This window comes from Carcharhinus amblyrhynchos, chromosome 7, assembly GCF_965287045.1.
Source record: "Carcharhinus amblyrhynchos chromosome 7, sCarAmb.v2.hapA, whole genome shotgun sequence".
NCBI lineage: Eukaryota > Metazoa > Chordata > Chondrichthyes > Carcharhiniformes > Carcharhinidae > Carcharhinus > Carcharhinus amblyrhynchos.
In genome coordinates this window covers 112,463,270-112,491,184 of record NC_137330.1, presented here as the reverse complement: position 1 = coordinate 112,491,184, position 27,915 = coordinate 112,463,270, and the positions used below count along the sequence as shown (strand labels likewise).

Sequence of the window (27,915 nt, the reverse complement as noted above, 5' to 3'; positions counted from 1 at the left end):
AAAATGACCAAGTTTTTTCCTTAAATCTCCTCCAAATCCCCTGCCCCTTACTTTAAGTCTATGCCCCCTGGTTACTGACCCCTCCACCAAAGGGAAAAGTTTATTTCTATCTCTGTCCCTCATAATCAATCCCTCAATCCTTACTCCCCTCAGTTTTCTCTGTTCAAAGGAAAACAACCAGCCTCTCTGCATAGCTGAAATGTTCTTGAAGGTATAATGGAGGAAATTGGTGCCCATGGAAGACACAGTTGAGGAATTAGTCAGAAACATTCAATCTCCCCAGTAGGTCATGAGAAATTATCTGCCGATGGAGACACAGAATTCTTTTCTTAATCACTTATTCATGGGACATGGGTATTGCCCATCCCTAGTTGCCCTTGGAGGGCAGTTGAGAGTCAACCACATTGCTGTGGTTCTGGAGTCACATGTAGGCCAGACCAGGTTAAGATGACAGATTTCCTTTTCTAAAAGACATTGGTCAACCGGATGGGTTTTTCTGACAATTGACAATGGTTTTATGAGCATCAATAGATTCTTAATTCCAGATTTTTGTTTTATTGAAATCACATTCCTCCATCTTCCATGGTAAGATTTGAACATGGGTCTCCAGGACATTAGCTAAGTTTCTGGATTAATCGTTCAGCAATAATACCACTAGGCCATTGTCTCCCCAACATATTCACACATACGCAGTTTTTCCCTTGGGGGAATAGTGGGTGGAATGATTTATTGTGTTATGAACACTCCTTCCATGGCCAACAAGACCTGATGTTAGATTTGAACCCAGAGCTTTTGGGGTGAGAGGTGAGGGCACTGCCACTGCGCCACAGAACCTCTTGTTGAGTAAAATGGTGAAATTGTTGCATTCATTCAAATGGAGCTTTTTTTGCTCTCTTAGGAAAGAACACGCATGTTGGTTGAATCTGGAAGGTATGATACCAAGGAAGACTTTACTGTGGTCATCCAGCCATTTCTGGAGAATATCGAAATACCACGGGACAAGGTAACTGAAGGAAAATGTAAAAGCAGCACGGACTGTAAGTCAGAAGTATTGTTGAAGTATAAAAAACATCCAAGATCCTGAGAGATCTTGACAAGGTGGATGTGGAGGGGATGTTCCCTCTTGTGGGAGAGTCTGGTACTCTGGGGTCACTGTTTAAAAATAATGGGTTGCCCATTTAGGGCAGAGGTGAGGAAAGCAATTTTCTCTAAGAAGGTGGGGAGTCTTTGGAGCTTTCTTCCTCAAAAGGAGGTCGAATCAGAGTCTTTAAAGCAGAAATTGATAGATTCTCAATAAACAAGGGGATGAAAGGTATTGGAGATAGACAGGAATGTGAGGTTCAAAATCAAATCAACCATGGGCAACGTGATGGCACAGTGGTTAGCATTGCTGCCTCACAGTGCCAGGGACCTGGGTTCAGATTCCCTACTTGGGTTACCATCTGTGTGGAGTTTGCACGTTCTCCCTGTGTCCACGTAGATTTCTTCCGGGTGCTCCACTTTCCTCCCACAGTCCAAAGATGTGCAGCTTAGGTGGATTAGCCATGCTAAATTGACCCTAATGTCAGGGGGACTAGCTAGGGTAAATGCATGGGATTATGGGGATAGGGCCTGGGTGGGATTATGGTCAGTGCAGACTCAATGGGCTGAATGGCTGCCTTCTGCACTGAAAGATCTTATTGAATGGCGCGCAGACTTGAGGGGCCGATTGGCCTCCTATCACTTCTAATTTGTATGTACATAAGCTGGGACATTCAAACATGTCAGCACCAATCCTGGTATAAAGATAAAGGCCTGAATTTTCAGGATGGCATGGGCGTGGTCCCCTCCATCCAAAGGGCCTTTGAGAACCAATCCCCACTGACTCCAGCAGCTCCAATGCCGTGTTGCGCTCTAATGAGCGTTGATTGGCATTAGGCAGGACTCCACTTGGCAGGAAGTGCCACTTTGGAGAGCTGCCAACCAATCAGAAGGCTGGAAGCTCTCCAGCAACAGCACTGCAAGTGGCCAGAAGTGGCACTGCATGGAGTTGCTTGGCACTAATTCCAAGAAGCAAGAGACAGGTTAGTGGGGGTACTGGAGTGAGATTTCCCAGGGAGGGCAACCAGAGTCTCAGAGGCTAGAGTTGGGGGAGATCCAGAAATGACCAGGCCTTAAGGATTCAGAATCACCAGGCCTTAAGGATTCAGAATCACCAGGCCTTAATACGCTCCCAGTCAGAAGAGGCCTTCTGATGCAGGTGGCCAGCGCTATTCCCTGCTCGAGATCCAGCTATGTTTATTTCTGGCAAATGCATTTTCCCCCTGAGTTCTCATCGGCGCACCAATCTAAATATCAGGGCTGGGCAGGAAAAGACCCTTAGGTGGCTCTTACGGGCCTGCAACAGGGCTTCAGCTCGGAGGCCTTGCCCATCCCACCTTAAAATTGCTGTCAGTTTGGGTCTGGCCAAAGATGCCAGAAGATTTACAAAAATACTCTGCATTGCACATATCATTATGTTTCTGCCTTTTCGCCAGTTCTATATTAATAACGGATAAAAGGAACAGCAATCTGCCCATTCCAAGCAGGCATCCCGAGGCAGCTTATGGACTTTGGGGCAATGTAATATTGCCCACCTGGCAGCCAAAGTAGCTAATTGTGGTTACAATCATGCTAATTAGGAGCAGGAGTAGCACTTGGCCCATCAAGCCAGTTCTGCCCCAAGATCATAACCTCAGCTCCACATTCCCATCTACCCTCAGTCACCTTTCACCCCCTTTGTTAATCAAGAATCTATCCACCCAAGCCTTGGGATATTGAAAGATTTGCTTCCACTTCTTTTGAGACTCACAACCTTCTGAGAGACAAAGAAGTTCTGATCTTTCTCTCAATAGGGAATGTGAGAGGAATTTTCTGAGGTGTCCCACTGGAGTGTTGTACTTGATCTCACTCAACCAACACATAGACTATGAAAGACAGCATGTAGTTAAAGAATGAAAAGGAGTTTTATTTGTTAATGTATGCATCAGGAGAGCGAATAGCCGGTGAGCCCCATCCATCATCTCTGATCTAACATTACCTATTCCTCTTCCCCTAGGACGGACTGCCCGATAGAACCTATTTTTCTCCAGATTGCTTTCACTTCAGTTTGAAGGGCCATTCTCAGGCAGCACGGGGTTTATGGAAGAACTTGGTTAAGTATCTGATCATTTTCTTAAAAGTTGGTGCAGTTGTATGTGTCCAATTGGTGAATGCGCCTCCTATACCTCCCACGATGGTCATAGTGTAGAGATTCTGATCACGGTTAAATTCCAGCCATTGAAAAGCAACCCTAGTGGTAGCGCTGGAAAGAGATCCTTATGTGGCAGTTAATAGTCTACCCAGTAAGTCTAAGAAGTGCTGGATGCTTTCCCCACCCACTATTATATGGCGAACAGGTCAAGGAATGGGCAGGAAAGTGGTAAATTAGTTATCCGCTTTGTTTTATCAGCTCTGTTGACAGGGGAACCATAAAATTTACTCCTTAGTGCACTGTGCACAGTTCTGGTTTCCATAATTCTGAAGAGACACAAGAGAAATGCAAAAAGGGTGAAACCAGAATTACAATGTTTTACTTAGCAGAAAATGCTCAATAGGTTTCCCTGCGAAAAGACTTTGTGGAGTGGCCTTATAGAGGCCTGGGAGAATTCGGTACTGTACATTTGAAGATATTTCCAACTAAGGTGAAGATTAGTATGAGGCTCCAAAAAGATATCACATAATAATCAACAAATTCAATAATTCAGGAGAAACTTCTTTACCCAAAAAGTGGTAAAATTGTGAAACTCAATGCCACGTGGAATAATTTAAGTGACTAACACTATTCCTTATTTTTAATATGTTCATTGGACATAAGCTACGCTGGCTAGGCCGGCATTTATTGCCAAACCCTAATTGCCCTTGAGAAGCTGGTGGTGAGCCACTGCTGTCCTTGAGGTGTAGGTACATCCATGGCGCTGTTAGGGAGGAAGTTCCAGGATCTTGACCCAGCCACAGTGAAGGAATGGCGATGTATTTTCAAGTCAGGATGGTGAATGGTGGTGGTGGTCTCAGGTATCTGCTGTCCAAATCCTTTTAGTTGGCAGAGGTTGGAAGGTGCTGTTGAAGGAGCATTCTTGTACAGTGCATCTTGTAGATGGCACACACACACTGCAGCCACTGTGCACCGGGGGTGAGGGGATTTCGGAGGTGTTTGGTGTGTTGCCAATCAAGCGGGCTGCGTTAGTCATTGTTAGTGTTACCGAGCTTTTTGAGCCATCTGATGAGACCACCAGGAATGTATTTAATCAGAGTTGGGTGCAATTAATCAGAATGGAAGGGAGCTTTGAGGAGTGTCGATGTTGTGTCTGTGCTGTAAATTCTATCTTATTTGATTTCCACAACGGACAACCATTCATTATAAGAAATCAGGGAAAGCATTAAAAGTGTAGTTCACCACACTCCTAATCTTATGGCAAGAGGTCTGAGATTAGAGGGTCAGACTCTGCTCAGAGCTGGCTGAACGGTTCAAATGAACTTTGTTTCTCTTTGTCTTCTTTCAGCTGGAGCCAGTTGGTAGAAAGACAGCTGATCAAACGTTTGATGTTCGCATTCCCATCAGCTGCCCTTCAAAGGTACGTTACACAGGGTTTGTCTATGAATAGGTTTGGGTTGGGATATTTCAGCGCCCACTGATTGAGTAGCTTAGCAGAGTGGGAGATGTGAACAAGAGACAAGAAATCACATCTGGGCCCAATTTGTCGCTTCTTGTGATATTGCCAGCTATACACGAGGCTGATTCAAATATTAATAACTTAGTGATTGGCAGTGTGGTGGCCAGTGGGGGTGGTGATTGGAGCGGAGGTTTCGTGGGGGGAGGGGGAGGGCGATGTCTGTGCTGGAGGTGGGAGGGGTGACAGATCTCACAACACACAATGGACACAGTATTCAGGGAGATCTGGGCACCTGCACAATGGTACCCCTAATGGCCTGCAGTCAGCTTTTTGGCATGATTAGGCTCCACCCACTCCCCTTACTGGCAGAAATCACATTTCAGCTGTAAATTACCATTACGTACCTCCCTGGAAAAACGGCACTTAGGATTTTTCAGAGAAAATTCCACCCAGAGATTTTTCTGTGGAACACTGACCCCTGTTTGGTTCCTTGCTTACAATGGGTTGTCATAATTTGTGTGATTTTCCTGTGGGTTCAAGGCAAGTTGGTGATATTTGAATTCAATAAAATATCTACAATTAAATGTCTCATGATGACCATGAAACCATTGTCGATTGTCAGAAAAGTCTATCTGATTCATTAATGTTCTTTAGGGAAGGAAATCTGTCATCCTTACCTGGCCTGGTCTATATGTGACGCCAGAGCCGCAGCAATGTGGTTTTAACTGGCAAGCGACTCAGGGGCAATTAGGGATGAATAATAAATGTTGGCCTATGATGCCCACATTCTGTGAGTGAATTCTTTTCTAAAAGAGTCATAGAGTCATAGAGGTTTACAGCATGGAAACAGGCCTTTTGGCCCAACTTGTCCATGCCGCCCAGTTTTTAACCACTAAACTAATCCCAATTGCCTGCATTCGGCCCATATCCCTCTATACCCATCTTACCCATGTAATTGTCTAAATGCTTTGTAAAGGACAAAATTGTACCCATCTCTACTACTACCTTTGGCAGCTAATTCCAGGCACTCACCACCCTCTGTGTGCAAGAATTGCTCCTCAGGACCCTCTTGTATCTCTCCCCTCTCATCTTAAACCTATGGCCTCTAGTTTTAGACTCCCCAATCATTAGGAAAAGATATTGATTACCTAACTGAGCTATGCCCTTCATTATTTTATAGACCTCTATAAGATCACCCCTAAGCTCTAGGGAAAAAATAGTCCATTTTAAAATTGAGCTGTGGCAGTCCACTAGAGTGTTAGATAGTGTTGAGTTTAATTCTCTAAATTGGTTACCATGGCATCCTTACCAATTTCAACTTTCTGCCTGGTCACAATCCAATCAAAAATAAACTGAATGCAAACACATCGGCCAAAGTTTTCTGGCTGTTCCCAATAGCCGAATCTTCCAGCTGAAGGCGACCCCTCCACCCACACCCGGAATCCTGGGTGGCGGAGAGTGCAAACAACGGGAAAACCCTTAACAGCGATGGGACCGGAAGAAGCCTCCACCATTGCAGGCGGAGGGGGGGGCGAATGATTTGTGAACTTCATTTTGCATCTAAAAATGTTGATAAGCAAGTTTCTCAGAGGAAGGCAGGGGTAATTACTCATTCCAATAGACTTGGCGATAAAAATATTAATAATAACCAAATCAGAGTACGCATTTATTTGCAATCTCATCAAGTTTTTTTTGTCTTATGGTAATACCAGGAGCAGCCTTACTTGAGAACGTACAGGAACAGTAATTATACTTATCCAAATAACTCTGAATTGTTGACCTCAGAGGCACCCATGACTTTCGAGATCAGTCCTGTTCCATCCGACAAGGTCAGTAATAAATGCAATCTTAAATTGTTCCAAGAAAATTGTACTTTGATTAACTTACTTATCGTCAGTTCCTTTCCATACAGTCTGATATGGTTGGTTTTAGGTTTGGTGTGTAAAACGGAGTAATAATTTGTTATTGTTTGTTCTACGTCACTCTCTAAGATGTGGGTTTCTATACTGTGAGGTTTTTCTTCGTGGTAACTTGTTCCTTTTTCGTGTCAGTTGCCTCGGTGTTCTGTCCAGTGATAGAATATCAGATTCCTGCTGGTAGATTCTTTGCCCTTTCCTGAGGTATCAGTGACATTGGCAAGGCCAGCATATACTGCCCATCCCTAGTTGCCCTTGAGCTGAGGGCAGTTAGGAGTCAACCACATTGCTCTGGAGTCACATGTAGGCCAGACTAGGTTAGAATGGCAGATTTCCTTCCCTAAAGGACTAATTGGTTCACTAATTGGTTCATTGTTTCAGGGAAGGAGATATGCCATCCTTACCTGGCTTATTTATACGTGACTGTAGGTCCACAGCAATGTAGGTGACTCTTAAATGCCTTCAGAGTCTAGCCAGCAACCTCCACATCCCACAAACAAACAAAAGAAATGAAAACTAACACCTGATCAGTGCTTTCCTTGGGTAACACTGATTTATGCTTAATTTTGGTATTCAGGGAACAGGCTGTTTTAGGCCTGATAATGCACTGACAGGATTAAGCATCGTTTGAGCGGAGTCTGCACATTCTCCCCACGTCTGTTTCCATCGGGTGCTCCACTTCATCCCACATTCTGAAAGATATGCTGGTTAAATGCATTGGCCAAACTAAATTCTAAGGTGTACCTGAACTGGTGCCGGAATGTGGCAACTAGGGGATTTTCGCAGTAACTTCATTGAAGTGTTAATGTAAACCTACTTGTGACACTAATAAGTAAACTTAAACTTAACCTAAGCAATGGCTTAACAGTAAAAGATCCTTTAGGTAAGATGATCATAACATGATAGAATTTCACTTTCAGTTTGAGGGTGAGAAATGCGGGTCTGAAACTAGAGCCTTAAAGTTAATAAAGTCAATTACAAGGGGACAATGACGGAGTTGGCAAAAGTGGACTGCAAAAATTGATTGAAAGGCAAGACAATAGAGAAGCTGGGAGAGACATTTAAGGAGATGGTGAATGACTCTTAACAAAGATATATTCCATTAAGAAAGATTCTGGCCAGAATTCTCCACCCTGTTGTCATTGCAAGTGTGGATGGAGAATTTGGCGCTCAACCAAATTTCCGTTCACTTCAGTAGGATCAGGGAATTCCCATAGGCATGAACGGTTGGACAATTCTGGCCTTTATGAGAAGGGTGCACCATCTGTGGCTAACTAAGGAAGTTAAAGATGGTATCTCATTTATTGAAAAGACATACAATGTTGCAAAGATTAATGGTCAGAAGGTTGTAAAAGTTTTAGAAACCAACAAAGGATAAATAAAGAAGAGAATAAAGAGAGGAAGAATAATAATGATAATAAATTAGAGTTTGAGAGGAAAGTAGCAAGAAATATAAAAAAGTGGATCGTGAAAGCTTCAACAAGTGTATCAAAGGGAAAGAATAGCTAAAGTAAGCATTGACCATTTAGTGGGTGAGACTAGGGAATTAATTAATAATGGATAACAAGGAAATGGCAAAGGCTTTGAACAAGTACTTGTTTATCTGTCTTCACTGAAGCAGACATAAAAAGCAACCCAACAATTGTTGAAAATCTACAGGCAAAATGGAGGAAAGAGTATGAAAGCGAAAGTACCGGACAAACTCATGGATTAAAGGCTGACAAATCCCCTGGTCCTGATCGCCTCCCATTTTAGATGGAGATGAGGGAGCATTTGTAAAATTAAAGATTTTGAAGTTTATTTATCTGTCACAAGTAGGCAATGAAGTTACTGTGAAAATCGTCAGTCGCCACACTCTGGCACTCAAATACACTGAGGGAGAATTTAGCACGGCCAACACACCTAACCAGCACATCTTTCAGGCTGTAGGAGGAAACTGGAGCATCCAGAGGAAACCCTCGCAGACATGGGGAGAACGTGCAGACTCCACGCAGACAGTGACCTAAGCACTCCAGCACCTGTAAATGACCCAAGCCGGGAATTGAACCCGGGTCCCTGACACCGTGAGGCAGCAGTGCTAAAATTTCTTCCCTCAGAGAGCAAGGCTGGGTCATTGAATATAATGAGGACTGATCATAGAATCACAGGATCCTACAGTGCAGAAGGAGGCCACTGAGCCTACTTAGCTTGCACTAACAACAATCCCACCCAGACCCTACCCCTGCCCGTAATCCCATGTATTCACCCTGCTAATCCCCCTGACACTAAGGGGCATGGTCAATCAACCCAACCCGCACATTTTGGACTGTGGGAGGAAACCAGGGCACCCAGAGGAAACCCACACAGACACAGGGAGAACGTGCAAACTTCATACATGTAATCACTCGAGGCCAGAATTGAACCTGAGTCGCTGGAGCTGTGGGGCATCAGTGATAACCACTGTGCCACCCTGATCAACAAGGGCTGTAGTTGGCAGCCGTGAGAATTGACTTAGGGCCACCATGAAACCAACTATGGCCTTATTGGGTGATGGAGGAGGCTTGAGAGGCTGATTGGCCTCCCCTGGTCTTATCTACTTGTGATAGTGGTGTATGCTAATGAGATTGTCAAGAATTTTAGCATAAATAATTTTTGGCAAGGCTGGTGTGGAAACCAGTATAAAGTTCATCACCATTTTGGTATAAATTGGATTAAGAAAATTCTTGTTCAGTTGTAACTCACCGAGGAGCTACAAGAAGATGCTCTCGACTTAGTCACAATAACATACAAATGAGTTGAATTTAAACCTGTGATTATTTACAGGTCTTTGGGAGTAAGTTACTTTGCAAAGACAAGTCTCCATCAATCAGCATTCCTAAATCAGGTAACTATAGATTATTTAAGATGTTCTCCCTCCTTTCTCCATCCTCCCATTATTATTTCCCCAATACCCACACCATTACTGGGCTAGGTGAGCAGACCTATTCCCAGGCCACACTAAATTTGAAGTTTATTTATTCGTGTTACAAGTAAGCTTACATAAACACTGCAATGGACTATGAACAATGAAGTTACTGTGAAAATCCCCTAGTCACCACACTCTGGCACCTGTAACTGACCCAAGCTGGGAATTGAACCCAGGTCCCTGATGCCATGAGGCAGCAGTGCTAACCACTGTGCCACCGTGAGCATAATCACGCTGACTTGGCTTCCCATTTTTTCCTTCCGGGTGCCAAAGCTCTTTTTTTCAGCTGCTCAACTCAGCTAGCTGAAATCTAAGAGTTCATCATGCATGAGGTCCCTCGCCACTCAACGGCATTCCATGACTGAATTTTCGAGTCATTCACTGCACACAAAGAGGCCATTTGGCCCTTTAGGTCCTTGCCCACTTTCTGCAGAGTGTTTCAATCAGTCCTGCTCCTCATACCATCTATTTCCATTCATTTCCGACAAGAGCACATTGATTTCTTTCTAAATTATTGAGTATTGCTGCTTCCGCCACTCTTGTGGGCAGTGGGTTCCAGATCATTATCACTCGCTGTGTAAGGCATTCTTCTTCCTGTTTCTCCTCCAGCTCTTTCCCAAAACTTTACATCTGTGTCCCCTTCACCTTATATATTCAGATAAAGATCCCTTCATCCCAGGAATCAGCCTCGCAAGTCTCCTCTGAGCTACGTTCAGTGCAGGTATTAACTCCTTAAGTAAGGAGAGTACAACTGTACACAGTTCACTTGGCGTGGTCTCACTAATACCCTGTACCGTTATAGCAAGACTCCTTTATTTTTATATTCCATTCCCCTTTGCCAGAAAGGCCAATGAATTGGCCATCCTAATTACACACATGCTAACTTTTTGTACTTTTCCTAGCCCATCTCAGCAGAACAGCTTTTTGCAACCTAACCTTGTAACTAGAATTACCCCTCCCTGGGACCATTCTGGTGAATATCTTCTGCACCATCACAAGGACCCTCCCATCCTTCCTAAACTATGGTGACCAGAAAAGTGTTGGCCTTAACAGTCAACCACTTGGGGTAGGAGTGGGATTCTGTGTAGGTCTGATCGAACAGAGGTGACCTTTCTCTGGTTATTTCATAGTGTCATAGAGATTCACAGCATGGAAACAGACCCTTCAGCCCAATTTGTCCATGACGCCACTTTTTGCCACTAAGCTAGTCCCAATTAAGAACATAAGAAATAGGAGCAGGAGTAGGCCATCTAGCCCCTCGAGCCTGCCCCGCCATTCAATAAGATCATGGCTGATCTGAAGTGGATCAGTTCCACTTCTCCGCTTTCTCCATGTAACCCTTAATTCCCTTGTCTATCAAAAACCTATCTACCTGTGACTTAAATATATTTAGCGAGGTAACCTCTTTTGGCCTCATTTGCCCGCATTTGGTCCATATCCCTCTATACGCATCTTACCCATGTAAATGTCTGAATGCTTTTTAAAAGACGAAACTGCACCTGCCTCTACTACTACCTCTGGCAGCTTGTTCCAGACAATCAACACCCTCTGTGTGAAAAAAATGCTTCTCTAGACCCTTTTATATCTCTCCCCTCTCACCTTAAACCTATGCCCTCTAGTTTTAGACTCCCCTACCTTTGGGGAAAGATATTGATTATCTCGCTAATCTGTGCCCCTCAATATTTTATAGACCTCTATAAGATCACCCCTCAGCCTTCTACACTCCAGAGAAAAATGCCCCAGTCTATCCAGCTTCTTCTTATAAGTCAAACCATCAAGTCCTGGTAGCATCCTTTTAAATCTTTTCTGCACTCTTTCTAGTTGAATAATATCCTTTCTATAATGGGGTAACCAGAACTGTACACAGTAATCCAGGTGTGGCCGTACCAATGCCTTCTAGCTCTGACAAGCAAGACGAATTATTGCATTTAATTTGATGCAAATACCGTGACAGGTGTTTCCTAATAGTGTCCATCTGTGTTCACCATCAATAATATACAAAATTTATAACTATTCTTGACTTGACTCTTTTTCAGTTCATTCTCTGCGACCAGCTGATGTGAAAGTTATTGGAGCTGTGGGAGACTCTCTGACGGTCTGTATAGTATTTGTGTCTCTAACTTCTCTTCAAAAGGCATGTAACAAAGTCTGAGTATCACTAATGAGTGATCTTAGGATCATAGAATCCCACAGCACAGAAAGAGGCCATTCAGCCCATTAAGCCTGCAGCAGGCCCTATCCCTGAAGCCCTGTTTTTATCTTGCTGATCTCCCTGACACTAAGACATAAATTTTCCCGTTCCAGGGGAATTATAGCGCATGATGGGGCAGACCATGGAAAGGGCTGTTGACCTCGGATAGGATTTTTCAGTTACAGGGGCAAGGAGGTCAGAAAATCCCACCCTATGTCTCGATGATAGTTTTAACTTGACTCGCCTGACTGGAGTAGGGTGGGTTTGAGGTCAGTTGTCTAATTTCCAGTCCATCGGAGTTACTAGAGCAACGTGGGCATTTTTTTAAATTCATTCGCGGGAAATAGGCATCGCTGACCAGCATTTATTGCCCGTCCATAGCTGCCCCAGGGCAGTTGAGAGTCAACCACATAGCCGTGACTCTGGAGTCATGTGTAGGCCAGACCAGGTAAGGACGACAGATTTCTTTCTCTAAAGGACATTAGTGAACCAGATGGGTTTTCCCAGAAATCAACAATGGTTTCATAGTCATCAGTAGATTCTTCATTCCAGACATTATTTGCTGAATATCAAATTTCACCATCTGCTATAGTGGGATTCGATTCCAGATCCCCAGAACATTAGCTAGGTTTCTGGATAAATAGGCTAACGATAGTACCATTAGACCATTGCTCCCCAGCATTGTGGGCAAGGCCAGCTTTCATTGACCAAGCCTAGTTTCCTGTGGCGGAGCTGCCATCTTGATAACGGAATGTTTTGTGAGGTTAATTCATAGTTATTTAAGGGACAACAACATTGCTGTGTTTCTGAAGTCCTTTTATACTTCAGAGTGGGTAAAATGATAGAACAATTCCTTTGCAGCAGGAGATTAGTGAACCTGATGGGTTTGGATGATTAGATTGATGTAATTCATTGAATTTCACCCCCAGCTACAATGGTGGAGTTTGAAATTTCCAGTCCCCTCTGCCCTGCGGCGCATTTTGCGATGGTGGAGACAGCCTGCCATTGGCTGGCGGTGGGATCTTCCAGTCGCGATGCTGTCAAGGAAGTTTCCCACGGTTTTCACCTTCTGCCACTGGCGGGACTGAAAGATCCCACTGGTGGGAAAGGTTGGAAAATCCCACCCCATGTTTCTGAATTGACATGACCACGCCCAGAACTAGGGGGGGGGTCATATGTGGAAGATAAGGGGTAAACCTTTTAGAACTGAGGTGAGGAGAAATTTCTTCACCCAGAGGGTGGTGAATGTGTGGAATTCACTACTACAGAATGAGTTGAAGGCAAAATGTTGTCTGGTTTTAAGAATAAATTAGATTTAGCTCTTGCGAATAAAGAGATCAAGGGATATGGGCAGAGGGGTGGGGGGGAGGGCGCGGGATCAGGATATTGTATTTGATGATCAGCCATGATCAAAATGAATGGGGGAGCAGGCTCGAAGGGCCAAATGGCCTACTGCTGCTTTGAGTTTCTATGAAGAGATTTATCTGACCTGAAGGAGGGAATTTGAAACTAGTTCTCATTTCTTTTGTTTTACAGGCTGGCAATGGAATAGGCTCGAAACCCAATGATGTTCTGGGCGTCTTAACTCAGTATAGAGGGCTGTCCTTCAGGTAAAGCACGCTGCTAACTAAACGAAAATCTGACTGAATTATTGACAATGAGCAGAACTGTCAGAAATCCAGAACAATGAAATTCCCGTGCACTGGAACAAGGTCCGAATATTCACACTCGCTGCCTCCAAAAATTAAAAACTAAATCCCCAAATCAAATTCCCCATCGAGTGATAGAGTCACTTTGGCTCAAAATGAAGTAATTCGCTCCATCTGGGCATTTATTTCTATACCTCAACTGATCCTGATAAAACTCTGAAATCATTTCCAGAGGTAATTAGGGGCTGTGAGGAAAGAATGCTAGATTTGGATGGGCTAAATGGCCTCCTGTATCAGTACCTTCATCCACACTCTTTCACAGGGAACAAGGGATGGTCAACGAAAGCTGGCCTTGCCCGCAATGCCCACATCTCATTTTTTAAAATCCGATGGATTGGAAATTAGACAACTGACCCCAAACCCATCCTCTCCCTTCCAGGCAAGTCAAGTTAAAATTATCATTGAGTCACAGTTATACAGCACAAAAAGAGGCCCTTTGGCCCATCTGCACTGGCCATTAAGCACCTATCTCTGTTAATCCCATTTTCCAGCACTTGGCCCATAGCCTTGTATTCTATGGTATTTCAACTGCTCATCTGATGTGAGGGTTCCTGCCTCTAACACTCTTATAGGCAGTGAATTCCAGACTCCCACCACCCTCTGGGTGAAGAGGTTTTTCCTCAAATTCCCTCCAAAGCTTCTGCCCCTTATCTTAAATCTAAGCCCCATGGTAACTTACCATCTACTAAGGTGAATAATTTCTCCCTATCTATCCTATCTATGGTCCTCATATTTCTGTATACCTCAGTCATGTCCTCCTCAGCATTCTCTGCTCGAACGAAAATAACCCCAGCCTATCCAGTCTCTCTCGATAGTTGAAATGCTCCAGCCCAGGCATCATCCTGGTGAATCTTCTCTGCACTCTTTCTAGTGCAGAAGAGACATTCAACTGAGGTCTCATTTGTCTGTTCAATTAGGCAAAGATGATCTTTCAAAATGAGCAGGGTGTCCTGGCCAACATTCCTCTCTCAAACAGTTAATGGTCGGGCATTGGGGAGAATTATAGAACAAGAGATCTAGGGGTACAGGTTCATAATTCCTTGAAAACGGAGTCACAGGTAGACAGAGCAATGAAGGAGGCATTCAGCATGCTTGGTTTCATTGGTCAGAACATTGAATACAGGAGTTGGGACGTCTTGTTGAAGTTGTACAAGACATTGGTAAGGCCATACTTGGAATATTGTGCGCAGTTCTGGTCACCCTATTATAGAAAGGATATTATTAAACTAGAAAGAGTGCAGAAATGATGTCTGGAACAAGCTGCCAGAGGTAATAGTAGAGGCAGGTACAATTCTGTCTTTCAAAAAGCATTTAGACAGTTACATAGGTAAATGGGTATAGAGGGATATGGGCCAAATGCGGGCAATTGGGACGAGTTTAGTGCTTAAAAAAAAGGGCGGCATGGACAAGTTGGGCCAAAGAGCCTGCTTCCACGCTGTAAACGCCTATTTGTCTATGAGTCAATACCATGAGTTTACTTGCTCATCCCTCCTATTCCAGTTTGCATGTAAAGGAATTTAGGATATTCCCGAGAAGGATGTGTGCAGGAATTATATAAATAGATTGAGATTTATATATTTATGTGAGTGAAGTAAACATAAAAGTGTCCTAACTTAAAGATAGGAAAATAATTTTAAAATGCTTCCTAAAATTATTGGAGAGAATGGTTTTCAAGACTTGTTTTATGTTTTTGTAAACAGCATTGGAGGAGATGAAACATTAAGAAGCTCCACGACTCTGCCAAGTAAGGACATCAGAGTTAACCAAAAGTTTTCTTTTACTCACTCTTTGTAAGATTTGGAATATTCTGACAGATTTAAATGTTTAAATAGAGAATGTTACCTCACACCAGCGCCAACTGTGAAAGATAAATTTAACACTGAAAATCAAGCACTCGCATAGAATCTGCTTCATGGGATGTATCTCTGGGTAGTGGAGTGGAGACAAAGACATTGGAATTATTCATGAAACAATTAAAAGTTTCAAAGTTTATTTACTAGTCATAAGTAGGCTTATATTAACACTGAAACGAAGTTACTGTGAAAATCCCCTAGTCGCCACACTCCGGCGACTGTTCAGGCTACACTGAGGGAGAATTTAGCACGGCCAATGCACCTAACCAGCATTTCTTTCAGACAGTGGGAGGAAACTGGAGCACCCAGAGGAAACCCACACAGACATGGGGAGAATGTGCAGACACCACACAGACAGTGACCCAAGCTGCGAATTGAACCCAGATCCCAGGCACTGTGAGGCAGCAGTGCTAATCACTCTGCCACCATGCCACCCCAGATATTACTGCTGACAGAGGGTGAAATTTTCCTGTCCCATCCCACCCACCACAGGAACCATAGCAAGCGGGACACGGGCCATGCAAAGGCCTATCAACCTTGGGCCATGTGCTGGACCTTGTACTGGATGGATGGGTTGAACAAAATAAACCTCAGGGTTGATTTTAAATGTTTCCATTGGGTAGAGGCTCTGCAGGAGGAAATTAATCATCGCACCTTAGAAGCCCTACAATACAGAAAAGACCATTCAGCCCATTGAGGCTGTACTGACTCTCTGACAGAGTATCTTACCCAGGTCCTCTCCCTTCCCCTATCCCTGTCACCCCACACATTTCCCATGGCTAATCCATCTCACCTAAACATCTTGGGACACTGAGGGGCAATTTATCATGGGCAATGCACCTAACCCACACATCTTTAGACAGTGGGAGGAAACCGGAGCACCCTGAAGAAACCCACATAGACACAGGGAGAATGTGCAAACTCCACACAGACAGTGACCCAAGACTGGAATTGAACCTGGGTTCTTGGCGCTGTGAGTCAGCAGTGCTCAATAGAAAACATGTTTGTTTCACGCCTTGCTCACCATCCTGCTGAATCAATACTCTTATGTGTTTCCTTAACATAAATGCTTCTAGTCTTCGTTTTCACCCAAAATATTTTGACTTCATGCTTTTCAGAAGTAACTTCCACCTGACACCCGGGGTGGGACTTTACAACCTCGCTCACCCCAAAACCATAAAATTCTGCCCGAGGTCAACGGACATTTCCATTGTCCGCCCCTCGCCCGCTCCAATTCTGTGATGGGTGCAGAGGTAAAATTCTGACCCTGATCTCTGGGTCGCCCATGGCTCCATTGCTGAAATTCTCACCTCAAAGTCAGGGCTTGAACACAAACTTCGAGGCTTCCACGCGAGTGCAGCACTGAGGGAGTGCCCCATTGTTGGAGCTGCTGCCTTTCAAACAAGATGCTAAACTGAGACCCCAGCCTGAATTTTCGCTCCAGTATCCGGGGATGGCAAAGTGGTCAGCACTGCTGCCTCACAGCGCCAAGGACCCGAGTTCGATCCCCAGCTCAGTCACTGTCTGTGTGGAGCCTGCACGTTCTCCCCATATCTGTGTGGGTTTCCACTGGGTGCTCCAGTTTCCTCCCACAGTCCAAAGATGTGCAGGTTGGGTGGATTGGCCATCAGAACTGTGTGGGGTTACAGGGATAGGATGGGGAGGGGACCTGTGTAAGATGTTCTTTCAGAGAGTCAATGCTGTCTTCGATGGAATGAATAGCCTCCTTTTGCAATCTAGGGATTTTCTGAGTTGGGACATTTTCATTAAAACAAAAAAACAACCCTCATACTCCCTCACTCCCTTGTTCCCCACACAATCCCCATGCCCTATCCATGCTATGATGTGACGATGCCAGCATTAGACTGGAGTGGGCACAATAAGAAGTCTGGCAACACCAGGTTAAAGTCCAACAGGTTTATTTGGTACCACGAGCTTTCAGAGCACTGTCCATTCACTTGATTAATGAGCAGCGCTCCGAAAGCTCATGCTACCAGTAAATCTGTTGGACTTTAACCTGGTGTTTTGAGACTTCTTACTGTGCCTATCCATGCTAACCCAAGCACTTATACCTTCTACGTACCCCCTTAACCCCTCATACTCTCCATGCCATTCTCTGCCCTCCAAACCCCCATAATCTCTCATACCTTATACACCAACCCACGCTCTCCACCCATCATCTTTTTGCATTATATCTACCATGTCAGCTCACTCAGTATCTACAAAAGACAGATGTCATCAGCCATGCTGAGATTAAATAAAATAAAGTTCAAAGTATCTATTGCAGGCTTTTTTTTAATGCAACATTAATCCGCGTCCCAAAATCATTAGCCTGGGTCTCTGGATTACTAGTCCACTGCACCATCATCATAGTCTCCCTTCAAAATTCTATGATCACTTGGAGCTGTCAATCAAACTGTGAAATGAAAGGTGATGATGGAAGATTGTGAAATCAGTTATACTGCACAAATCCAGTAATGACAATCCTCAGGCTTATGTCAAAAGACAGTGAAATAGCTAGCAATGATTTATTTTAACAGTGCACATATAGTTATTTCAAACATTTAAGGGGCAGGAGTTTTAAATGCATTGAGAGTATGACAGTTACCTTGACCAGTTGCTTTTGAAAATTTTGATTGTTCCATTGAATTTATGGTACTGTCAAGTACACATTCATGTTCAACTTTAACACTCCCAAAAGGCATCTTACTTCTCCCAAGAAGTTGTGTAACATATCCAAAAGGGGTAACTTATAGAAAATCACTCATCAATAAATATTGGTGATTTTTAATTTCTTCTTTGAATTTGTTAACTGGTTACATAATATCTCCCGCTGTCTTTTTTTCAGACATTCTTCGTGAATTTAATCCTTCGTTGACTGGATTTTCCACTGGAAAGGGGAATCTTGAAAGTCCCGGAACATTTCTGAATCAAGCTTTTCCTGGAGCCTTGGCTGTGTATGTACCTGGATTCCATTCCTGGAGTATCTAAGAGGCACAGTTCTATGCTGAAGTTAGACTGGTTCCTCAATCTAATTTTGGTGCATTCTTTAGAAGCCTTTTTCCGTAGTCTTGCTTCACTCTTCCCACATCCAGCAATTTCATTTGAAGAACAGAACAAAGAACAGTACAGCATAGTAACAGACCCTTTGGCTCTTCAAGCCTGCGCCGATCGTGATACCTGCCTAAACTAAAACCGTATGTACTCACAGAGTCCGTATCCTTCCATTCCCATCCTATTCATGTATTTGTCTGGATGCCCCTTAGATACTGCTATTGTACATGTTCCCACCACCTCCCCAGGCAGCGCATTCTGGACATTCACTACCCTCTGTGTAAAAAACTTGCCTCACACATCTCCTCTAAATTCATTCCCGACCATATTAAGAAATAGTTGAGGCACAAGACATAACAAAGACTATGTGCCCTGACAACAACGCAGTTGCAATACAGATGACTAAGACTCTAGTTCAAACCACCACCACCCCCACCCCCCACCCCCTCCGCAGCCAGTCTGCTCCAACAGATCTACAGCACTGGAATCTATACAGCAATTTGCTAAGATTTGTTCCATCCAAACAACAAGGCAGGAAAATTTCGATCAGCCAGTTACCGCCCCATCAGTCCACCTCTCATACACCAACAGTGGGAATGCCCACTCAGCTCCAGATACCATTACAGCCTTCTTCAAACAAGAACTGAATGCCAGAGGTGAGGAGTGAGTGACTGCCCTTGACATGAAGGCAGTATTTGACTGAATGTGGCATCAGGAGCTCTGGAGTCGGGGTGGGGGGGAATTCTCCACTGTTTGGAGTCATATAGAGCATTAAGGTGGTCATGGTTGGTGGATGTCAATCCTAACTGTAGGACTTCCTCAGGTTCATGTCTGAGGCCCAACCATCTCCAGCCGCTTCATCAATGATTTTCCTATCCTGATGAGGTCAGAAGTGAGGATGTTCGCACAATGTTCAGCGCCACTCGAGACTCCTCTGATCCTGAAATAGTCCATATCCAAATGCAGCAAGATCTGGACAGCATTCCAAGTGGGGCTGATAAGTGTCAAGCAACGTGTGTGCTACACAAGTGCCAGACACTGACCATCTCCAACAAGAGATCCTCATCACCTCGCCTTAGTATTCAATGACACTTCTATTCCTGAATCCACTACCATCAATATCTTGGCATTTACCATTGACTGAAAACCAAATTGGACCAAATATAAAGATGATAAAAATAAGCAAGGGGTTCCTCCCTCATCCTGCATGAACATGGGAAGTCCCCGCAAGGAAACCCCCATGGACCCACCCCAGCACTGCCCACCGACATTGTGCCTGGATGTAGCGCCAGGAGTAAGCGTCAGGGGGCAATTCCTGGGCACTACCCAGGCAATGCGAGTAATTGGCCTGGCATAACCCTCCCCTCGGCCCAGCGCTACACTCACGTGAGTTCCAGGTGGGAGACCAGTTGTAATTCATGTCAGTATGCCCTTAGGCCGATGTGAATAATATAACGGGAGGGTAGGGGAACAATTTGGGCCTCTCGCGGGATTTTGCATTCCCGTCACTATTCATGCCTGATTAGAAATCCCAGCCATAGACACACTGGGGGATTGGGCAGACAAGTAGCAATTCTTTTCACACAGGGTGGTGAGTGTCTGGAATGAGCTGCCAGAGGTAGAAGTAGGAGGGGGTACAATTTTGTCTTTTAAAAAGCATTTAGACAGTTACACAGGTGAGGGATATGGACCAAATGTGGACAATCAAGACTGGCTTATTGGTAAAAACTGGGTGGCATGGGCAAGTTGGGCCGAAGGGCCTGTTTCCATGCTGTAAACCTCTATGACAATGGCTATATGACTCTAACACTGTAATGAAATTACTGTGAAAATCCCCTTGTTGCCACACTCCAGTGCCTGTTCTGATACACTGAGCGAGGATTTAGCGTGGCCGATGCACCTAACCAGCACCTCTTTTAGAAAGAGTGATGTTCCAAAAGAACAAGAAGGGAAATGTGAAAGAGAAATACTATTATTATACAAACGCATATTTTTCTTTTAATAACTAGGGAGCTCCCAGGTCAAGTGAGACGATTAGTGGACATCATGAAAAATCATTCGGTAAGATTCCTCGAATAATATTAAATCATTTTGTTTCTGAAACTTTAAACCAAATTGGAAAGCTTCACTGGTGGGTGGGACCTTTTGCTACAGTTCAGGTTAGAAATTCCAAAGTTTATGAAATTTGCCTGAACCATAATTTTTTTGAATTTGGCTAGGATAATCATGAGATGTTTCACTTCAGGTATGATTCAAAAGACCCACTAGGGAGTTTTTTTTATCAAACAAAGTTTATTTATGAATATAGTTAACATGTATAGTAAGAAAATTAGCAAGAACGTTTATCAATTTCAAACAAGAAACAAACAATCATGATAATGTATGACTCTTAACAAAGATAGCTACAATGTTCCAATCAATCCATTCCCATAGACAAAAGATCCTTTTCACAGGTTTAACACAGCACAGACTAATGCTCACGTGACACCAGAAATTTAGTCCTTTGGTTGAACAATTGAAAACCCTCAGTCTTGATTCACTCAGAACAGGCTGAAGTCAGAACAGCTTCAGAGAACATTGGGAACTTTAGGAAACAGCAGATTCTTTCCTTCAGGAAGGTGAAACCTTGTTTTAAAATCACCAGCAAAATTTCCAAATAAAACAGGGAGAGAGAGACTTCTGTTCAGTTTGCTATCCCTGTTCAAGCCCAACTGCAGCCCAGAGCTGAAAATGAAATAACTTCTTGTCACCTGATCTTCCAACCAGTTTTTATTTGCTCTCCTAACAATGCAGTCATAAAAAATAAAAACAAACAACCCCATTGAAGTTAACAAAAAGACCATAAGACTATAAGACATAGGAGCAGAATTAGGCCACTTGGTCCATCGAGTCCACTCTGCTATCCAATCATGGCTGATATTTTTCTCATCCCCATTCTCCTGCTTTTTCCCATAACCCCTGATCCCCTTATTAATCAAGAACCTATCTATCTCTGTCTTAAAGACACTCAATGACCTGGCCTTCACACCTTTCTGCAGCAAAGAGTTCCACAGATTCACCACTCTCTGGCAGAAGAAATTCCTCCCCATCTCTGTTTTAAAGGATCGTCCCTTTAGCCTGAGGTTTTGCCCTCTGGTTCTAGCTTTTCCTACTAGTGAAAACATCATCTCCACATCCACTCTATCCAGGCCTCGTAGTATCCTATAAGTTTCAATAAGATCCCTCCTCATCCTTCTAAATTCCAATGAGTACAGACCCAGAGCCCTGAACCGTTCCTCACACGACAAGCTCTTCATCCCAGGGATCATTCTTGTGAACCTTCTCTGGACCCTTTCCAAGGCCAGCACATCCTTCCTTAGATGCAGCACACAAAGGCACACAACTGTGAGACTATAAGCGATTGGCTCATCACAGTTCTGCGACTGCTTATCCCGTTATCTTACTGAATTAGCGGGGACTAACGGTGCCCATACACACCTCAATGAACATAAGAATTAGGAGCAGGAATAGACCATTCAGCCCTTGGGAGTCTGTGTGACCATTCAGAAAGGTTATTGCTGGGACTTGTCAGACCCTGCCATTGGCCGTCACCATCACAGATGTGACTGGAAAATTTGGAAAGCCTTTGGCCAGAATGTTGCCACTGTTGAGACGTATAAGATGATGAATGGGATGGATAGGATAGAGGTGGAGAGACTCTTGCCGCTCAAAAAAGACAGTAGGACTAGGGGGCACAGCCTCAAGATAAAGGGGAGGCGGTTTAGAACGGAGTTGAGGAGGAACTTCTTCACTCAAAGGGTGGTGAATCTCTGGAATTCTCTGCCCGTTGAAGTGGTGGAGGCTGCCTCGCTAAATATTTTTAAGAAGCGGGTTGATGGGTTTTTGATAAGAGAGGGGATTAAGGGTTATGGGGAGAGGGCGGGAATGTGGAACTGAGCCACAACAGATCAGCCATGATCTTATTGAATGGCGGGGCAGGTTCGAAGGGCTAGATGGCCTACTCCTGCTCCTATTTCTTATGTTCTTATGTTCTTATGTTCACGCCAACTGAATTTTCCCAATCTGCTGTGCTAAATGGAGATTTGGCTGGATGCCAATTCTCTGGACTCGCCGCAGCAGGAACATGGCATGAACAACTGGTAAGGTTGTGCCCTTTCACTTTTAGCATCTCTCCAAGTTTTCCTGTCCCACTCACGCTGATGGCCGCCGGCAGCGGGCCTGGAGAATCCCATCCTGTGTCTAATTGTTGACATCGATTCCACTTCCCTGCACTACCCACATTTTTAAAGGGTGGTACCCCCTCCCCAAGGACATGGGGCACCCTCCCTCAGGGAACCACCCCTGGGAAATCCCCTCTTCCTCCAGGGAACCCCCACCCCCCGTGAACCAACACCTTCCCGAAACTCCCCAGTGAAAGCCACCCCCTGAAATGCCCCCTGGTAGTGCCAAAGTACTGCACAGGCATGATGCACTCCCCCCCCGCCCCCGGGGCTGTACTTAATGTACTGGGAACATTCGCCTGGTTCCCCATTTGTCCAGACCTGTTGTTAGTCCCACTGACATGATGTCACACCAACAGGAGTGCGGGATTCCTAACTTGGGGGGATAATACAGTGGCGAAGCCCACTAACGATAGTTAAACCCCACGGTAATGGGGTTCCTGTCCTTTCGTGGCGGGAACCGAGAGGGCTTCAATGTAGTGGTATTGCTATTGGACTAATCCATAGAGCCAGAGAATTGCCCTGAGGACCCGGGTTCAAATCCCACCACAGCAGATGGTGAAATTTGACTTAAAAGACAAGCATGAAACCATTGTCGATTGTCGGAAAAAACCCATCTGATTCACTAATGTTCTTTAGGGAAGGAAATCTGCCATCTTTACCCAGTCTGGCCGAGTGAGTGGTTGACTCTCAATTGCCCTCCAAGGGCCATTAGCGTTGGACAATAAATGCTCGCCATTCAGCAACACCCATGTCCCATAAATGAACATTAAAAAATTACCTCATGGCATCACTCCTGCCAAAGGAATGGCTGGAAAACTGACAGTGTTTCTCATTCTCCTCTCTAGAAAATCGATTTCCAGAAAGACTGGAAGATTATTAACCTGTTTATTGGAGGCAATGACATCTGCAATTACTGCACGGATTCGGTAAGCAAGTCATTGGGAGGAATGTTACCACCCTACTCACTGGCAGTGTTGTTCCATTCCACCTAACTCAGTGGAGTTTTGAACTGCTCGCTGCATTTTCCAGACCCGCTGTCACCATAACGAGACCGGAAAATCTTTGGGGAGACAGAGATTATACAGAGAGAGAGAGAGATCTGAAAGACAGAGAGAGATTGCAGAGAGAGAGAGTACGCAGAGAGATTGCAGAGAGAGGTTGCAGAGGAAGAGAGATTGCAGAGAGAGAGATTGCAAAGAGGGAGAGATTGAAAAGAGAGAGAAAGATTGCAGAGAGAGAGAGATTGCAGAGAAAGAGATTATAGAGAAAAATTGCAGAGAGAGATTACAAAGAGAGAGATGCAGAGAAAGATTGCAGAGACAGAGATTGCAGAGAGAGAGATTACAGAGAGAGATAAAAGAGACAGAGAGATTGCAGAGAGAGATTGTAGAGAAAGGGATTGCAGAGAGAAAGATATTGCAGAGGGAGAGACTGCAGAGAGAGAGATTGTACAGAGATGAAGATTGCAGAGAGTTGAAGATTGCAGAGAGAGATTGTAGGGACAGTGCAACTGCAGACAGGGAGAGATTGTGAGTGGGTGAAATTGAGTGGAGAGAATTTGCGAGCAGGAGAGATCAAGGGAGGGAGTGATTACAGAGAGGGAGATTTCGGGGACTGGAAATATTGTGGGAAAGGAGAGGTTGGGCAGGATTTTATGGTCTTGCTTGTCTTCAAAACCGTAAAATCCCACCCGAGGTCAGCGGACCTTCCCATTGTCCACCTCTTACCTGCTCTGATTCCCGTGATGGGCGGTGGGGGTGGGGTGGGAAGGTGTTGGTGGTGGTAAAATTCTGGTCACTATGTCAGAAGATTTTTGATAAAACACTGTGTTTCCCCTGGGGCACAAGCTGCCCTATAAAAAGGAGTTAACTGCTGGCTATGGCTGTACCAAACTCCTTTCATCTCAGGGATTCTTCAACCCTCAGATTATTGGCCCACTTTGAAAAATCTGAGATACAAGGCATAAATATAACAACATATCTGCCTCTCCCGGGTGAATTACTCAGAGACTCTCTACACAGGTAAGCTGAAGGGGTGGCACGGTAGCTCAGTGATTATTCCTGCTGCCTCACAGCACCAGCGACCCAGGTTCCATTCTGGCCTCGGGTGCCTGTCTGTGCAGAGTTTGCACATTCTCCCTGTATCTGCATGGGTTTCCTCCGGGTGCTCTGGTTTCCTCCACAGATGTGCGGGATAAGTTGATTGGCCATGCTAAATTGCCCCTTAGTGTCAGGGGGATTAGGAGGGTAAATATATGGGGTTATGGGGATAGGACCTGGGCGGGATTGTTGTCAGTGCAGACTCAAATGGCCTCTTTCCGCACTGTAGATCCTATGATTTAATGGTGAGCAGTGGTCAGGCCCCCTATTATTACTGAAACATGCATCCCTAAGTATCAGCTTCCCATCATCTGGGAGAGGTTAACACTTGCCCTTGTGTGTGCAGTGTGCCTTGTCAGTGTCGGACTGTGGGCCATGTTCTTCAAGTGGAGGTGGTGAGTGTGTATCTGTTTTAGTGTGTGTTGTTGGATGGGGGATTTTTAACGTCTGGCCAGCTGAGTATTATCTGGTGCATTTGTTGCCGGATTTGGGATTCAGACATGGCCTGCTGGGAGCCATAGGCCCGGCTTTGGGTCTGCAGCTTGAAGGCACAGCGACATCACCTGGGTGTAAGTGGAAACTTGTCAGCTGGCAGTCGCTGGTTATAGAATCATACAGTGCAGAAGGAGGCCATTTGGCCCATCAAGTCTGCACTGACCACAATCCCACCTATCCCCACAGCCCCTTGCATTTACCGTAGTTAGTCCCCCTGGAACTAATTTACCATGGCCAATCCACCTAATCAGCACATCTTTGGAGTGTGGGAGGAAAACGGAGCATCTGGAGGAAACCCACGCAGACACGGGGAGAATGTGCAAACTCCACACAGACAGAGACCTAAGCCGGGAATCGAACCGGGTCCCTGGCGCTGTGAGGCAGCAGTGCTAACCACTGTGCTGCCATGTTGCCTATGCTAATTCCTGAGCTCTTCGTATTTACGAGGTACTGAGCTTGTCTCACCTATTTTCCTCGTTCTTCATAGGCTTATTTTTCAGCGGTGAACTTTGCGAGACGGATTGAAGAAGCTCTAGACATCCTCCTCGAAGAGGTAGGCTTATATTATTCAAGACAATCCCTCAACTCATTGGATTCGTCCTCACCTCTCACTGGGGGCTTTCTCTTTTCTTTTAATCTTTGGTGGTTTGATATCTTTTGAGGTAAAATAATCCTCAAGACGATATTGTACTGAATTGAGATGGTGGCCAATCAGCTGCCTGATCATTTTGGTAATGAGAGGATGATGGGTAAATGGTCATCCCTGTAACAGCCTTTTTGGGAACTACAAGATTAAGAGGCCTGGGAATATAGGACAGGAGTAGGCCATTCAGCCCATCGAGTCTGTTTGATTTGAATTGATTTATTATTTTCACATGTATTAACATACAGTGAAAAGTATTGTTTCTTGCGCGCTATACAGACAAAGAATACCATTCATAGGGAAGGAAACAAAAAAAGTGTAGAATGTAGTGTTACAGCCATAGCTAGGGTGTAGAGAAATATTAACTCAAGGAAAGTCCATTCAAAAGTCTGACAGCAGCAGGGAAGAAGCTGTTCTTGAGTCAGTTGGCACAGGATCTCAGATTTTTATATCTTTTTCCTGACAGAAGAAGGTGAAAGAGAGAATGTCCAGGGTGCGTGGGGTCCTTAATTATGCTGGCGGCTTTGCCAAGGCAACGGGAAGTGTAAACAGAGTCAATGGATGGGAGGCTGGTTTGTGTGATGGACTGGGCTACATTTACAACCTTTTATAGTTCATTGCGGTGTTGGGCAGAGCAGGAGCCCATACCAAGCTGTGATACAACCAGAAAGAATGCTTTCTATGGTGCATCTGTAAAAGTTAGTGAGAGTCGTAGCTGACATGCCAAATTTTCTTAGCCTTCTGAGAAAGCAGAGGTGTTGGTGGGCTTTCTTAACTATAGTGTCAGCATGGAGGGGAACAGGACAGGTTGTTGGTGATCTGGATACCTAAAAACTTGAAGCCCTCGACCCTTTTTACTTCATCCCAGTTGATGTAGACATGGGCATATTCCCCTTTACGCTTCCTGAAGTCAATGACAATCTCCTTCATTTTGTTGACATTAAGGGAGAGATTATTGTTGCCAGTTCACCAGGTTCTCTATCTCATTCCTGTTCTCTGTCTCGTCATTGTTTGAGATCAGATCCACTATAGTGGTGTCATCACCAAACTTGAAAGTCAAATTGGAGGGGAATTTGGCCCAGGTGTATAAGGAGTATGATAGGGAGTTGAGGACACAGCCTTGTGGGGTACTGGTTCCGCCTTTCAATGAGATCATGGCTGAGCTCTGGCCTAACTCCACATACCTGCCTTTGTCCCATCTCCATCAATACCTTCACTCAACAGAGATTTATCGATCTCAGATTTAAAATTAAGGTCTCCACTGGATGCTTTCCCTTCATATATCCTCTCTCACATGATTTTGTTTCTGATCAGTAAGGCTGTCCCACCCCCTCTGCCATTCAGTTCAATCGTGATCTTATTGAATGGTGGAGCAGGTTCAAGGGGCTGAGTGGCCTACTCCTGCACCTAATTCATTTGTAACTTTGATCTTTAACCTTGCTTCAGGTTCCAAGAGCTTTCGTCAATCTAATAGAGGTATTGCAACTCATTCCACTGAGGCGCCTCTATGAAGATACCCAACTGAGATGCCCCAGGGCACTTGTGAGGTACGGTAATTCCATTTAAGTGCTTATCTCTATCTGCAAACATTCTGGCTTCATTCTTGACTTACGTCTTAATGGTAGTTGTGAATGTAGGAATGTTATCCACAGGGATCTGGATTGAGAGAGAGCACAGCGGGGAGGAGAGAGTTTTCTCGAGATGATTGGCCATTCGCTGGAGAACCAGCACAAAACCTCCTTTGAGGAATACCGGCCTGCTAGCCAGCCAATCAGGCAATTAGTGAGGAACAGGGCCCTAGGATGGGAAGACCCAACTGCCAAAAACCACTAGGCAATTAGAGGCCTGCAGCTCTTTTGCTCAGCAGTGCCACTGTGGAGGTAGTGGTTGCTGTTGGAATAACACCCTACCCAACCTTCTGGATTGTGGAGCGACCCAGGCCAGTGTTACGTTATGGCAGAAGGGGTTTCGTGGGGTGTGCGTTCCGGGGAAGCGGGATTCAGTGGGGTCAGTAGCAAAGAGAGATGGCAGCTCTCCACTCACAACCCTGTTCCCAATCCTGTGTCCCTAGAACAAACACTAAATACCCCCCAGAGACCCTAACCCTAAAGCAATCCC

General features: G+C 44.7%; 1 protein-coding gene across 1 annotated transcript in view; it reads left to right on the top strand.

Annotated features, from left to right (window-relative positions):
• The window catches only part of plb1 (phospholipase B1), a 150,472-nt gene that overhangs the window by 71,074 nt on the left and 51,483 nt on the right, over window positions 1-27,915 (top strand). The window contains exons 27-39 of the mRNA XM_080193449.1: window positions 899-1,003; window positions 3,077-3,172; window positions 4,560-4,631; window positions 6,383-6,499; window positions 9,389-9,449; window positions 11,567-11,625; window positions 13,258-13,331; window positions 15,131-15,174; window positions 18,132-18,240; window positions 20,347-20,398; window positions 23,406-23,486; window positions 25,642-25,707; window positions 27,244-27,344. Of these exons, the coding sequence (XP_080049575.1) occupies window positions 899-1,003; window positions 3,077-3,172; window positions 4,560-4,631; window positions 6,383-6,499; window positions 9,389-9,449; window positions 11,567-11,625; window positions 13,258-13,331; window positions 15,131-15,174; window positions 18,132-18,240; window positions 20,347-20,398; window positions 23,406-23,486; window positions 25,642-25,707; window positions 27,244-27,344 (1,037 nt within the window). The remainder of the gene's footprint in view (window positions 1-898; window positions 1,004-3,076; window positions 3,173-4,559; window positions 4,632-6,382; window positions 6,500-9,388; window positions 9,450-11,566; window positions 11,626-13,257; window positions 13,332-15,130; window positions 15,175-18,131; window positions 18,241-20,346; window positions 20,399-23,405; window positions 23,487-25,641; window positions 25,708-27,243; window positions 27,345-27,915) is intronic.